General features: G+C 45.2%; 2 protein-coding genes across 3 annotated transcripts in view; one reads left to right on the forward strand and one right to left on the reverse strand.

Annotated features, from left to right (window-relative positions):
- Positions 1-835: 835 nt before the first annotated feature.
- Positions 836-5,927, reverse strand: DBI (diazepam binding inhibitor, acyl-CoA binding protein). The gene is made up of 4 exons (XM_036858423.1): positions 5,771-5,927; positions 4,615-4,732; positions 2,502-2,564; positions 836-1,125 (listed from the first exon to the last, which is right to left on the reverse strand). The coding sequence occupies exons 1-4, from the start codon at positions 5,777-5,779 to the stop codon at positions 1,052-1,054; spliced, it is 264 nt and encodes an 87-aa protein (XP_036714318.1). The 5' UTR covers positions 5,780-5,927; the 3' UTR covers positions 836-1,051.
- Positions 5,928-5,968: 41 nt separating this feature from the next.
- Positions 5,969-14,187, forward strand: part of C7H2orf76 (chromosome 7 C2orf76 homolog) — a 77,892-nt gene continuing 69,673 nt past the window's right edge. Inside the window, exon 1 of one of the 2 annotated variants that reach the window (XM_036858425.1) lies at positions 5,969-6,045. The gene's annotated coding sequence lies outside the window, so the exon portion shown is untranslated. Of the gene's footprint in view, positions 6,046-6,436; positions 6,459-14,187 lie in introns of those variants that run through there. The other variant, XM_036858428.1, reaches the window with a different exon arrangement.

Here is a 14,187-nt window from a genome sequence, read left to right on the forward strand (position 1 = left end):
ACTGTCGAGCAAGGCTGAACTATGTCTAAAACCAGGGTACAGGCTTGGGAAGGGAGAACTAAGAGCTTCCTGGCCTCAGAGAGCCTCTCTTTAATTCCTCTGGGCCTTAGCGTCCTCACCTGCAAAATGGAAACATGAGTGCTTCCCCTGCAGGACTGTGGCAGTGACTGACGGGGAACATGGGGCAAGGAGGGTCTGACAGCTGTCTCCTTTTCTTCCTTCTTACGATGCAACCACCTGCATCCTCCAAAGTCAAGCTCCAGCCTTTCTTCTCCGCAACCTTAACCCCTTGCCCTTCCTAGGTCCTGACTGCCCTTCTCCCTGCTAAGCCCTCGCTTTCCCCACTTGTTTTTTGCCCGCCCAGCTGCCTGTGGCCAAGCTTCCACAGGGACTCTGGGAATGCTCCCCGCAGATGCACATTTCACCCTAACTGGGGCTTCCACCCTTGCTTGTTTGCTCTGCAACCATGGACTGTTGTTGGACCTCAGACAGACCTGACACTCATCAACCCTGCCTTCCTCCGAGCTTGCGGCCAGCAATGCTCCTGACAGAGGGCTGGCAGTAGCTGCAAACTGACGTCTCAGCGTGCCTGATCAGCGTGGCTGGAGTTGAGGGAAGGAGGCGGGAAAGGCCACTTCTATAATCCTTTTCCTCCACACGAGAGGTGAGCACATGCCAGGTCTGAACAGGTGGGAGCGCCTGCCCACTCTCCAGCAGAGCATAGCGGAGGGTGAGAAGGGGAAGTGCAAACACTTCCAGATGAAATTGTTGGAAAAAGTGAGGAAGAGAGATCGCAACAGAGTACATCATTTCAAGAACCCAGGTCATCAAAGACTTAAAGTAACAAATGTACTTTTAATTGACCTATTGATAAAAACGACTCAGCGGGGATTAGTAACCATTTCAGCCCCCACTCTGTTAGTGTCATATCCTGGGCTATTTTGAGCAACTGGGTTAACTAGTTATTTATTAACTTCATCCACAGTATTAGAAAAACAAGGTATTAGATCAGTTTAGGTGAAATGTGTGGCTGGCAGCCAAACCCAGTCCCTTACATTCCATATTTTTTCTTTAGTTCTTCTACTTTGTCGACATAAGCTTTCATGGCATCTTCCCTGGAAGTCCCTGTAAGGCATCAACAAGATTATTTGTCAGAGAGGCAGCATGGTAGAAAGGCAGCAGACTTTAGAGCCCTGGTTTAATGCTCTGAGGCTCAATTTCTCACCTGTGAAGGGGGTGGTGGTTCTACTACCTGCACCTCACAGACCTGGCCAGGATCTGACTTGAAGTCCTCGAGGAGGCTGGCCCACAGGGAATGCTCCATAAAGCACTGAGCCCATAATGTGTGTGCAGCTGTCCAGGGCCTGTCACTGGCCTGCTGGCCACGTGAGTCCCCCTACTGTCATGTCAAGCCTAACATGGGGAGCTGCAGTGACTATTGGTCCTGCTGACTTTCACAACTGGCTTTGACCTATCACCTATTTCTCTGTCTGGCTCTTATCTCCCAGAGCTGTTAAGCTGCCAGGGAAAAAACAAAGGCAGGCACCCTCTTCTCCCCAGAGAGAAGCTATGAGAAAAGTCTTGAGAACTCTGAGCACAGCAGCTGGCTCTCGGAGGGGAATATAGAGGACACTGGAGATATCCCTCAGAGACAGTGGTGCCCGGAGTCCTGGATTCTACGCTGAAGGAGAGATACTCACTAGGAATCAGAGTGTGTTCTGGAGCAATGGCAAGTACATGGGGCCTGAGAATGGTATGGAAATGCCCAATGAGAATGGACAGTCAGACGGGCATTCCTCTTCCAGTTACTTGCAAATCCTAGGAGTATATTTTTTGTATTCTGGCCCCTTTTGAATTCAAGTGTTTCTCATTTGCAGGAAGACAGAGGGCTTATTCAGAAACAAGCTAGCTAGGGCACAAAAGCTGGCAGGCACTTTAGTGCCAACTTTTGGGTCCTACTGCTGTAGGTGGCACGTGATTAAGTCAGAGCTGGGATATTTCTTGGCTGCTGTTGCTTAGCGTATAATAGCTCCATTCACTGAGGCTACGATGTGCCAGCAGCTTGCCATGCATTAGTTCATTCCTTTTTTTAGGTGCCTTTCTGGCTGGAAGGGAACCGGGGAGGGCTGCTTGGGCTAGAGGGTCACTGCCTGGCCTTGTGAGGGAGAAGGAGGTTTGGACAGGAAACCACCCCTCATTCTGAATACATATAAAGGCCAAGCCAACTCAATCACCTCCCAGTCTGTTAGTGGCCTGGTCGCCAGCCCCTCCTCTCTCCAGATGATACCATGACTCAGAGATGGTGTTGTTGGAAAAGGCATAAATGGTATTAGAAGAATAAGTAGGTGGCCCAGTTTTTTTTCCATTCTGGCCCCGGTCAAACTGGCTCCCCAGTATGTGCCTCATCCACTGTGTTCTCTCTCCTCACCCCTTACATTCCTTAATGAAGGGCGTTTCATTACTGGGCTTCCCGAATGAGGGAAACACATTAGAACAATTACCTTTCAGCTCACTCCAGGCATCCCACTTGGCCTTGCCTTTGAGGTCCAACATTCCAGGCCGTTCTTAAACGAGAGGGAAAGACATGAGACCTGCTGCAAGTTCTAACATGGAACTTTATCAATTTTCTTGCCATGAAAGCTATATTTTATTACACTATTCTTTCTAGGCTCTGCTATGGAGTTAAATGGGTCTAGTACGGCAGGTTCTGCCTTCAGAAACCCACATGTACAGAAATCCAAATTTAAAATCTAGACAAAGTAGGAGAAAAACTGTTCTCATTACTAGAGAGTCCTTGTCTTATAAGTTAAATAACTCCAAAATTTCTTTTAAAAACTGTACTTTAATGTTTTTTTTTTTTTTTAAAACAAGTACTACAATCCATTCATCTGGTTTAAAATTCAAACACCACAAGGGGAATACTATAAAGTTTCCTCCCACTCTTCCCACCCAATTTCTCTCCCACGTTATTATCAGTTCTCTGGGTGTCCTTTTCTGTGAACTGTCTGTTCATATCCTTGCCCCATTTTGCTACCAAACTGTTAGTCTATTTCTCGTTGATTTGTGGGAGTTCTGTTCGTGAGGGCAAGCTTCCTTTAAGTCATACCGTGGTTTTAAACATACAGACCTGTTATCAGTTGCACTTGGAAAACACACTTACCACTTCCCTGCTGACCTCGTTCACTGCCACACTGAGAAGAAAGCCAAGGGGAGCAATCGCAGTGCCCATAGCCTGGACCACTGTGTCTGAGAAACATCAAGTCTCCCCCCAAGTGCTCGCCAGGAAGCATTCCCAGGGATACCTGAGCGAAACTGCACCTGCAGGATCATCAACAGCATCCTAGAACTGCACATCCTAACAGCCCTTTCGTGATGATGGAAAGGTGGTACATTTGCATTGTCCAACTCAGGGGCCACTTGCCACTTATGGCAGCTGAGCACCTGCAATGTGGCTTGTGTGACCGGGGACTGAACTGTTGATTTTATTTAATTTTAAGTATTTTCCATTTAAATTTAGATAGCTGCATGTGGCTAGTGGCTACTGTAGCGGACAGTGCAGCCCTAGAGTGAGCTGATCGGGAAGTGATAGATTCCCAAGCCAGTCTACCTATACTTATGTGGAAGCATGGCAGAGGCCAGTCTTTGTGAAAATCGTGTTTGTCAGAAAAGCTTCTCAGCCATTCTGGTCACCCTCATTTCATCTCTCCTGCCTCCCTAGGAAGATGCAGGATTTATAAACCCAGGGTAAAACTCACTTTCACCGCAAGACCTTTCTTAACTAAGCCCACCCTGTAATCTTTGATTTGGCACTGCCCAGGATCCTTAGCAGCCGGCCCACCAGCTCCACCTTCTATCCCAACTGCAGTGGAATTAGGGGCTACGCTTGCCCTCCTGAACAGGGGCGGGGTGACCTCCTTCTACGCTACTATGGCCACCGCCTCTGAGTCCCTTCATAGACTGCATCGTGCTGTTGCCATATACGCCTGAGTTTCAGGAACTTATGGGCAGAATGAAAACTGTCCAAGGCAGAAGAGACAGGATTACAGAATATGGTGGTCCAAACCAAGGTCTCAAAATCTCTACCAAGATTTTTTGACAGGGGCCAAATGGTCATCTGGAACTGCTATCAGCAAAAACGCTTCTGACCTGCCGCAGGAAGCCAGCTGCTTCTCTGCTCCAGCCATCGGGCTTGGCCTGGCTGCCAAGTGCTCCGACTTTGATCCTGCCCATCTAGGTGGAAGCAGTATGGCTCAATGCTGATCTGAGAGTTGGAGCAAACTTCTTCCAAGCTGGGATCTTTGCTTCCTCCCAAATAGATGGAAAACGCTGGAATGAATAAAGTTCTTCCCAAACTAGGATTTGAATACTGCTATATGAGCCACCAAGAAACCAAGAACAGTGCAGGGTCTGTGAACCCCATCCAGGAACATGATCTCTGGGGAACCTCTCCCAGCTTAAACCTCAGGAACGCCATGAACTGCGTTAAGAGTAGGGCAGTAGGGCTGTGGGTGGTTTTGAGAGCGAGGTTCCCAGGGATTAAGAGTTCCAGCACCAGCCAAGCCTGCTGAGCCTGCTTTGATGAGTCTGGACCCTCCCAGCCTCACCTCAGCATACCTGTATTTATGTCACCCACGGTTGCTTGTTTGTAGCGGCTGTAGATGAACAGCATCTCGTCGTCTGCTGGCTTGGTCTTGAGGTGCTTAACTTCCTCAGCAGCTTTCTCAAACTCAGCCTAAAGTCGAGGGAGAGAAGAGGCCTGAATAGAGCACAGTAATGGGGATGGAGGGAATGGAAAGGCAGCACTCCTCTTGCAGTGAAGTCTTTCCTCAACTCAACAGGGCAGCTAGAAAGATTCAGCAAAACCAGGAGGGGAAGCACATCGGTTCACGCATGTGATGAACAACTATGCATTGGGCTCTCTCACTGTACTAGGTATCAGGTGCTGGAAACAGAGGTGAAGGAGACAGGCTAAGACCACCTGCAGTGGGCATACACTTCACAGAAAAGGCAGCGTGGCCAACCCCCTGGCCAGAACGGGGTCCCAGGACAGCCCTGACTTGCGGATAGGCCTGGCACCGCGTGATTGAAACAGCTGAGAAAGGAACAGGGCATGAGCGCAGCGGTGTCAGCGGCCAGAGCCCGCTGGCCCCCTCCCCATGAGGGAGGGCATCCAGCGCCGACCTCTGACCCAGTGCCTAACTGGAGGAAGGGTATAGGAGCCAAAGGTCACCCCACACTGCTAGGTCCCAGAAAAGCGGCTACAGTCGAAGGAGGGAAAGACCTCTAGGTCACCCCTCCTCACGCTGGGACCCTCCCCTTGCCTCACGCCTGACACTCGGCCCCTACTTTCCCTGACCTCCAAGCTCTCAACCACGGCCTCCTTGCTTCTCCACTCTGTATGGCGCCCCTACTCCTGCCGTGTCCTTCCGGATGGGGCACACGGTCGCCTTACTCTTTCGATCCATGTAACCCACTACATCCTATCTGTCTTCCTAGGACCCTCGCCTCCGACCCCAATTCCTGCTTCACTGCGAATTCCTCCCCATGGGCAGCTTGCCAGCAGCTGCGGGCTAAGTAGCGGTGTTAGGAGTCCAAACACGGAAAGTTCCGCTTACAGGGCTCTGTCCAAAGAGTTTGCGCTGGGCATGGGGCCAGGAAGAACAGCAGAGCCGGAAGGAAAAGACCTTGCAGGGTTGTGTCTGCGGGATGATCCCCGCACCAGCCTCCCGCCCCGTGGCACCTTCGCAGCTAGGCTGGGCACGCGTTATACCTGAGACATGCCGGCGGCGTTGCAACGATTCCAGGAAGCCCGCGAAGACAGCGAGAAACAGAAAGCAGCCGCACAAGAGTCAACTGCCAGCGCCTTTAGAGGCGCAGCCGCAGGTCTCCCCAACAGCGCTCGGGCGAGCAAGAGGCAGCCAATCAGGAGCCAGCTGTACGCTGGGGGCGTGTCCAGCCTCGGCGCAAGGCCTGCCTCTTCGGAACGCAGGAGGGTTTGCTCGCGCATGCGCACCAGGGAGGAGCCGCAGGGGACGCCGGGAGCAGGTAGGGACCGCGGAAGTAGGGCGCTCTCCGTTGTGAGGGCTGTTAGGCCGGGTTGAGGATTCGGTCGCGGGCCACTGAAGGGAGTGACCGGCGAGGCAGAGGAGAGGGGGCGGGCGCTGAAGGGCGGAGGTTTTAAAATTTGTTTAATTAAATCTTGTGTCCGGCGTGAAAGGCCGGAAGTTGCACCGTTGGACAAGTAACCTCTCGGGCTTGGGGAGGGCGGGACCCCTCTCAGGGGACCAGAAGAGGCCCTCTGGGGATGGTCCCTGGAGAATCTCGCGAGGGTGGGAAGCTGGACTGTGTTCCCGAAGGGCGAAGCCGAGACCTCTTCCTTTGAATTTTTGGCACGTTCTGTGGCTTGCTGGTGGCCGTAGTTTGCAGTCCTGTTTTGTTTGTGTGCAGTAATCCATCTGGTGCGTTAAAGTCAGGGACAGTGTCTTATTTGTCTGGACTTAACAAACTTGGCCCGGACTAGGTGCTCAGCAGACATCTGTTAAGTAAATGACTCCTTCATTCATGAATGCGTACTGAATGGTCGGGTATCTTGCGCCGTTCTAGACCTTGGGAATACAGCAGTGAATAAAACAGATAAATCCCTGCATTCCTGGAACTTACATTGGGGATAGTGAATAAAATCAGTTAAATAGAGAGTTTGCTAGGGGGACAGGGAGTTGGAAGTTTGCAGTTTTACATGGGGGGGGCGGGTGGAGGGTTAAGGGAAGGTAACATTTGAGAAAGCCCCTCAAGGAGAGGAGGGAGCCTTCCAGGCAGAAAGTTAGTGTAAAAGTGTGAGCAGGGAGTGAGGGAAAGATAGGAGATGAGGCTGGAGAGTTAAGGAGGTGGCAGGCTGGCTAAATGATGCAGAACTTTGACTTTTATTCTGAGTGAAATGGGAAGTTAGAGGCTTCTGAGCAGAGGATGAGGAGACTGAGGGGGGCAGCTTTGCAAGGTTGTTACAGAGGCCGATGTTCTCCATGGGAGAACGGAGCAGCACAGGTGGATGGGAGAGTTTGAGGGTGATGCCTAAGAGACCCAAAGGGAGAATTTTGTGGCAGCAGTTACAAAGGAGCTGGGTGCAAGGAGGGAATTGATGGAAAATCTGGAGATCTTTTAAAAAAGAGAGACCATTCCTCTCCAGTTCCTAATTTGTAACGAGATGAGTGGAGTACAAATCCACGCCCCCAACTCCCCTCCCCCCCGCCCAGTTAATTTATAGGTGTAGGTGCTTAGACTAAAGAAAGTCCAGGTAGAAGCTTTCAGATGTAACTTCCCAACTTAGTAGAGGTCAGGCTTTGTGAAAAGGGAAGAAGTGGAGATGCAATAGCAGGGAACACATCTAGAGTCTTCAGTCTATGAATAATTTTGTTTGAGAAAGCAAAGCCAAACAAACTAACAAAAATTTTGGCATTAACTTTGGGGATATTACATTTGAATTGTAAGAGATGTGAGTGTCTTCCAAAATGACAGTTCAGAGCTGTCTTTTCACTCCTAGGCTCGGATGAAGCTTGGATTCACTTTTGCTCCATCATCTGGTGCTTACAGCCTTCTTGATGGAAATCAGATGATTCCCTGTGTGGGTCAGATTTGCAGTCAAATATATCTTCCAGTCAGTAGGTTTTAACACGAGGTTATTGTGTTTGGCACATTTGAAAAGATTAGGTACCTCTGATAATGTAATTTTGTTTATATTCCTCCAAGGTTGGCTGGTGTGATTGAGTTTTGAATGGAGTTAAACATTGCAGAGAGCACGGCTAGTGTTTTAAATTAACTTGGCAGTCTCCAGTTTAAATGGGGATGATTTGTTGGTTCCTTTTTTTTTGGAATATACTCCACTTTCCTTAAAAAACCAACCTTGCACATGGTGGTTTTGTGTCCAGGTCAGTCTACAAAAGTTGCTTAAAGCAACTAAAGTATGAAACTAGTAGGGATTGTGGATCCCAGGGAGCAGGGTGCCATGTGATCTTGACAAGGAGGAGAAGACAGAGTGTTTTTCCTTGTTAGAGGGCCCACCCTAGGCGAAGTTTTGAAATAGCTGAAGGCATGCTTTTTGTCTTACTGCTTCCTTCCCTCACTTGTCAGTGACCTATTTTTTGTAACCTCCACCTGTGGAAATGCTGCCTTATGCCCTGCATTACCACCTCTAGTCTAGGGAATTGAAATGCCATTCAGCTTTTAACATAAAGAGAGGGTAACAAGTCAGCAGCTGGGATTTAATTTTTAAAAGTAAATTTTAGAGTATATTTGGGGTTAATAAATTGTATGAATTTTTTTATTCTACATTTTGACAATACTGGAAAGGAAATTGCTCTTCATATCCCGTGAAAAGACAAGTTCGTTGACTCTGTTTATATCTTTTTAGCAACAATCACAGTTTGTAATTATTTAATTATTTTTTGTAATTCTTTTATTTACATTTATTTTTATTTTAGTTTCCTCTTCTACTGTCTGAGCCCCCTTCCCTACATAAGCCAGGGGGGATGGGGATCACTGTGTATCAATCAATGCTCCGTCTCCAAGTGCCTGGCACTTGTTAGGCACTTAAGTGGTGGGTGAATGAACAGAGTGCTTTTTCCTCTATGAAACATATTCCTTCTGATTAGCCATGAACTTAGAAACTGAGTTTATTAGAACTGAATGTGAAACTGTGGGTTAAAGTGGACCGTGTAATCTCTTTGTTATACCCCCAGCCTTGGAAACAGAACACCTGATATGCTAAGGGAAGAAGGGAACCTGATAAGCCAGCTCGTTCGCCTGATGGACCGTCCTAGTTAGTGGAAAGGCCATTATCATTATTGCAGCTTGCCCTCACATCCTTGGGTTGCCAGTTTTGACTGCTCACGGGCTTCACTTGCTGGGTCTCAGTGGAAAGCCAGTCGGGCAAGTTACATTAACAGGTGAAAGCAGTTCTTGCCCAGTAGGTGTGAATAATAGTTTAATATTTCTTGGTATAAACTAAACCTCTGATTTCTAAGAGTAACCTAACCATTAAAACGTGAAAATCAATAAAGAGCTTTACAGTAAAGCTTCACTAGAAGGCAAGGGTTAGAGTATTCACAAATGATGGATTATATTCATTTGGTATTTGTTTTCCAGTTTCTTGGAATGTGACTCCTGAGGCATGGCTCCACCATAGCTGGGAGGAGAACAGTGTGTTTTAAAGGGAAGGAGGTGTTATTGAACCCAACTGGGGTCTGCTCGCCCGATGGGCAGCAAAGCCAGTCTACTAACACGGGCTTGTGGTGAAGGAATGTACAGCGTTTACTGTACAGCAGGGCACCAAGCAAGGGAGTGGGAGAAGCCTCCTAGCCACTCCAACTTGGTTTTTGAGTCAGGGGTTTTTTTTTTTAAAGGGGAAGAACAAAGAGGCTGGGATTAATCATTGTTTTGTGACATTTCTTAATTGTAGTTTCTAGTTTGGGGAGTCAAGATGTCTCTGGTTTACCATTCTCTGGCCGTGTGGTCCATGGCTTGGGGATCTGTTAGCTCATCTTGCCCTGGAGAAACAACCTGAGTTTGTATGTTAATGATGATGTCTATAAATAGCAATTTTAGTACATTAAAGATGTTATCGACAACAGCAATTGTAGTCATCTGACTCTGGTTGATTAGTGCTCAGTTAGCACAGGATTGGGGTCTGAGGGGACAAGAAAGGGAATAAAATTTTGGATAAAGAGATTAATCATAAACTTGGTAAGGGAACTCGGTTTTAGGGGGACTTGGGTTCAGAGGCACTTGCGAAATGCTTCTGGGACAGGAGTGGAGAGAGCTGGGCAGAGTTGGACGCCTTTGTTTTGTGAAGGGTGGGGAGGTGACAGCTGAGGGTGTGGCGTAAAAATGTACCATAGCTTTTCTTTCTTCTTCTTCTTTTCTTTTTTTCCTTTTCCCCTCTTATGTCTCTTTTCCTTTTCTGATGATATAACTGGTGAGAGGAGGCCTGGCAGCTGGAGGTCTCAACCAGCCCTTCCCCTTTGCCATTCTTTTCTTCCTTTGGGTGTTTGTATTCAGAGAAGTTGCAGCAAGGTGGGTGAGAGGAGAATGGGTGTGTGTGTGAGACATAAGCGTGTGTGATTCTCATCTTTCCCCTGTCCTGATTTTGCCCAGCCAACATGGCTCGGGGTCGGGGTTGGTTTGGGCTTAGTTGAGACATGGAGACCAGGGCTTGGATGGGGGTCAGGGTTCCTGGCGGAAAGTGTCCTACACTGGCCGGGAGTAAGGAAGGAAGGAAGGGAAGACTTTCTTTAGAGTTACTTTTATGTAAGTTGGTCATGCAGTGGTCAAGTATTCTGTTTAGAAATACTTATGACTATGGGCAGGAATAATGAAGTGTTTTATGAAGTTATCTTGCGCTCAGTACTGTAGTTCTTGTTCAGCTTCATTAGAAGTATGAACTCTCTTCTAAATCTATATCGTCTTCCTCATCTTTGCCTATTAACCTAGCTCCTAGTTGCACATGACAAGCACTTGGTAAATGCTTTGGAACTCGGTTGTTAGAGATGATTTTTCTAGTGAGCTCTTCTCTTGCCTGTCGACAAAAAAAATTAGAAATATTAAAATCTGATGACAAATGATTTGGCTGATAATTCTTTTGGAGATAATGCCATTTTAAAAAACTTTGTTTTGAGATAATGCCATTAAAAAAAAAACCCTTATTTTTATCTTGAGATAATTGTAGATTTATGTGCTCCCCAGCTCCCCCAGCATGAGGGGTCTTAGTTCCCCGACCTCTTCAGTGGAAGCGCAGAGTCTTAAACACTGGACCGCCAGGGAAGTCCCTATGTGCTCTTACTGTTAAATAACACAGAGATCCTTTGTACCCTTTACCCATTTTATCCCAGTGGTAACGGCTTGTACAACTGTAGTACATGCCACGAACAGTGCATTGACATTGATATGTTCAGGATACAGAACATTTCCATCATCATCCTTACGTTGCCCTGTGATAGCCACAGCTGCTTCCCTCCTGCCCCTACCCCTCCCCTGCTCCTGGCAGCCAGGAATTTGTTCTCTCTATTGCTATAATTTGTCATTTCAAGAATGCTCTATAAGTGAAAGCATGTAGTTTGTAATCTTTTGGGATTGGCTTTTTTACTCAGCACAATTCTCTGGTGATTCATCCAGATTGTTGCGTGTACCAGTAGTTCTTTCTTATTGCTGAGTGTATTCCATCATATGGATGAACCAGTTTGTTTAACCATTCACCTGTTGAAGTGTCCTAAGTGTACTAGCTGCTGCTAGTACAGAATCTGTACTCATGTACAGGGTTTTCTGTGAACATGTTTTCATTTTTCTGGGATAAATGCCCAGGAGTGCAAATCTGGGCCATATGGCCATTCCATGTTTGGTGTTGTAAGAAACTGCCGTTGTGGCTACGCCCTTTTATTATACATTCCTACCAGCAGTGAGTGAGAGATCCAGTTTCTCCATATCCTTGCCAGCATTTGGTGTTATCACTGTTTTTTATTTTAGGCATTCTGATAGGTGTGTAGTGGTATCTCATTATGGTTTAGATTTGCATTCCCTAATGACTAATGATGTTGAACATCTTTTCATGTGTTTATTTGTGCAATCTGTATATCTCTTCTGTGAAATTTCTCTGCGTCTTTTGCATGTGTTTAAATTGGATTTTTTTTTTTTTAAATTGGATTTTTTTAAATGTTGAATTTTGGGAGTTCTTAATATAGTCCAGATACTATTCCTTTGTTGGATATGTGTTTTGCAAATGTTTTCTTCCAGTTTTTATTTTGTTTTTTCATCCTCTTAACAGAGTCTTTCACAGAGCATAAGTTGAAATCCAGTTTTTCCAATTTTTTTTTTGTGGATTACACTTTTGGTGTCAAGTCTAATAAATCTTTGCCTAGCCCTAGATCCTGAAGATTTTCTCCTATTTTTTGTAAAAGTTTTATAGTTTTGCATTTTAAAATTAACATAATGAGGTTTGAGTTAATTTTTGTATAAGGTGTAAGAGTTAGGTTGAGGTTCTCCCCCCATCCCCTGCCCCCTTGGATGTCTAATTGCTCCATCACCATTTGTTGAAAAGATATCTTTCCTCTATTGAACTGGTTTTCCACCTTTGTCAGTAATCTATTGGGCATATTTATGAAGTCTTTTCTGGGTTCTGTCTTCTTTTGATCTATGTATCTATTCCTCCACCAGTACCACACAGTCCTGATTATTGTAGCTGTATAATAAGTCTTGAAATTGGGTAAACTGATTCTTCCTACTTTATTCTTTTTCAAAATTGTTTTAGCTATTCTAGTTATTTTCCCATTCCATATGAATTTAGAATAATCTTGTCTGTGTCTACAAAAAAAAAATCTTGCTGTGATTTTGAATAGAAATTGTGTTGAACTTGCATATCAGTTTGGGGAGAATTGATATATTTACCATGTCAAGTCTTCCAGTCTATGAACACAGCATGTTTCTCCATTTATTTTGATCTTTGATTTCTTTCATCAGCAGTTCGTAGTTTTCAGTGTAAGTCATGTGCGTGTTTTGGTAGATTTATACCTGAACATTTAATTGTTTTTGAGTGATTGCAAATGGTATTATACTTTTAATTGTGTCCTTGTGTTCATTACTAGTATATAGAAATACGATTGGTTTTTTGTATTTGTACAATTGTTTATCTTGTATCCTGTGACTTTGCTGAATTCACTTATTCTAGAAGTGTTTTTTTTTGTTTGTTTTTTGTTTGTTAGATTCCTATTCCTTGGCATTTTCTATGTAGATTCATTTGCAGATAGGGACAGTTTAATTTGTGATGTATGTGCCTTTTATTTCCTTTTCTTGCGTTATTGCACTGACTAGAACTTCCAGCACTATGTTGAATAAGAGTGATGAGAGTGGATATCCTTGCCTTGTTCCTGATCTTCAGGGGAGGGCATTTAGTCTTTTACCATTAAGTGTAATGTTAGCTATAGGTTATTTTGTAGGTGCCCTTTATCAAGCTGAGGAAGTTCCCCTCTCTATCTGAGAATTCTCATTATGAATGGATGTTGAAATTTGTCAGATACTTTTTCTGCATCAATTGATATGATTTTGTGGTTTTTTTTCTTTAGCTTGTTAATGTGGTAGATTGCATTGCTTGCTTTTCGAATATTGAACTAGACTTGCTTCCCCAGAAGAAATCCCACTTGGTCATGGTGTATAATTCTTTGTGTATATTGTTGAATTCTGTTTGCTAATATTTTAAGGATGTTTATGCCTGTGTTCATAAGGGATATTGGTCTGTGGTTTTCTTTTTTATAATGTCTTTGTCTGGTGTGTTATCCTGGAACTATTAGCTTTGTAAAATGAATTAGGAAGTGTTCCCTCCTCTTCTGTTTTCTAGAAGTGATTGTGTAGAATTGATGTTAATTCTTTAAGTGTTTTGTAGAATTCTCCAGTGAAACCTTCTGGGCCTGGTGATTTCTCTTGCGGGAGTTTCAAAATTATGAATTCAGTTTCCTTAATAGTTCCCATTCAGATTATCTATTTTGTATTGGATTAGTGGTGGTAGTTTGTGTTTTTCAAGAAATTGATCCATTTTATCTAAGTTGTAATGCGCATATGTAGATTCGTTCATAGTATTCCCTTATTACCCTCATGGTGTGTGCAGAGTCTTTGACGATATTCTTTGTTTCATTTCTGATATTGGTCATTTACATCTTTTCTCTTTTTTTGCCAGTCTTGCACAAGATTTGTCAGTTTTTTTGATCTTTCTAAAGAACTAGCTCTTTTTTCATTGACTTTCTCTTTACTGTTTTTCTGTTTTCAACTTTATTGATTTCTGTTCTTTATTATTTCTTTCCTTCTGCCTACTCTGGGTTGTTTTGCTTTTCTTTTTCTAGGTTCTTGAGGTGAGAGCTTCCTGACTCTCCACCGGGCCCCCTCTGACACTACCTGCTTTGTTAAATTAACATTTGTTAAGTGGAGCACAGATTGCTGGATGGTGAGCTGTGGCCAGCAGAGGACCATAGAGAAATTGAAATAGAGAAGTTTATTACTCACAGGTCTTGGAGGGAGTACACGGCACTCCTCGAGGGGCCACATGGTGAGGTCAAGACTGGGTGCAGAGAGAGAGAGCGAGCAATAGGGCCTGGAGCACATGACTTTATTAGGGTCTATGGGTGGAATGCTTTGGGGGTCCCAGGCTAAGGCCAG

Source organism: Balaenoptera musculus, chromosome 7 (genome assembly GCF_009873245.2).
Source record: "Balaenoptera musculus isolate JJ_BM4_2016_0621 chromosome 7, mBalMus1.pri.v3, whole genome shotgun sequence".
Lineage (NCBI taxonomy): Eukaryota > Metazoa > Chordata > Mammalia > Artiodactyla > Balaenopteridae > Balaenoptera > Balaenoptera musculus.

Excerpts from the sequence above, each read along its gene's own strand:
- DBI (XM_036858423.1), bottom strand. Across the intron at positions 2,565-4,614 it reads CGTGGGTGACATAAATACAG|AACGGCCTGGAATGTTGGAC; the intron begins GTATGCTGAGGT and ends CTCTCGTTTAAG. Across the intron at positions 1,126-2,501 it reads TGCCTGGAGTGAGCTGAAAG|GGACTTCCAGGGAAGATGCC; the intron begins GTAATTGTTCTA and ends GATGCCTTACAG.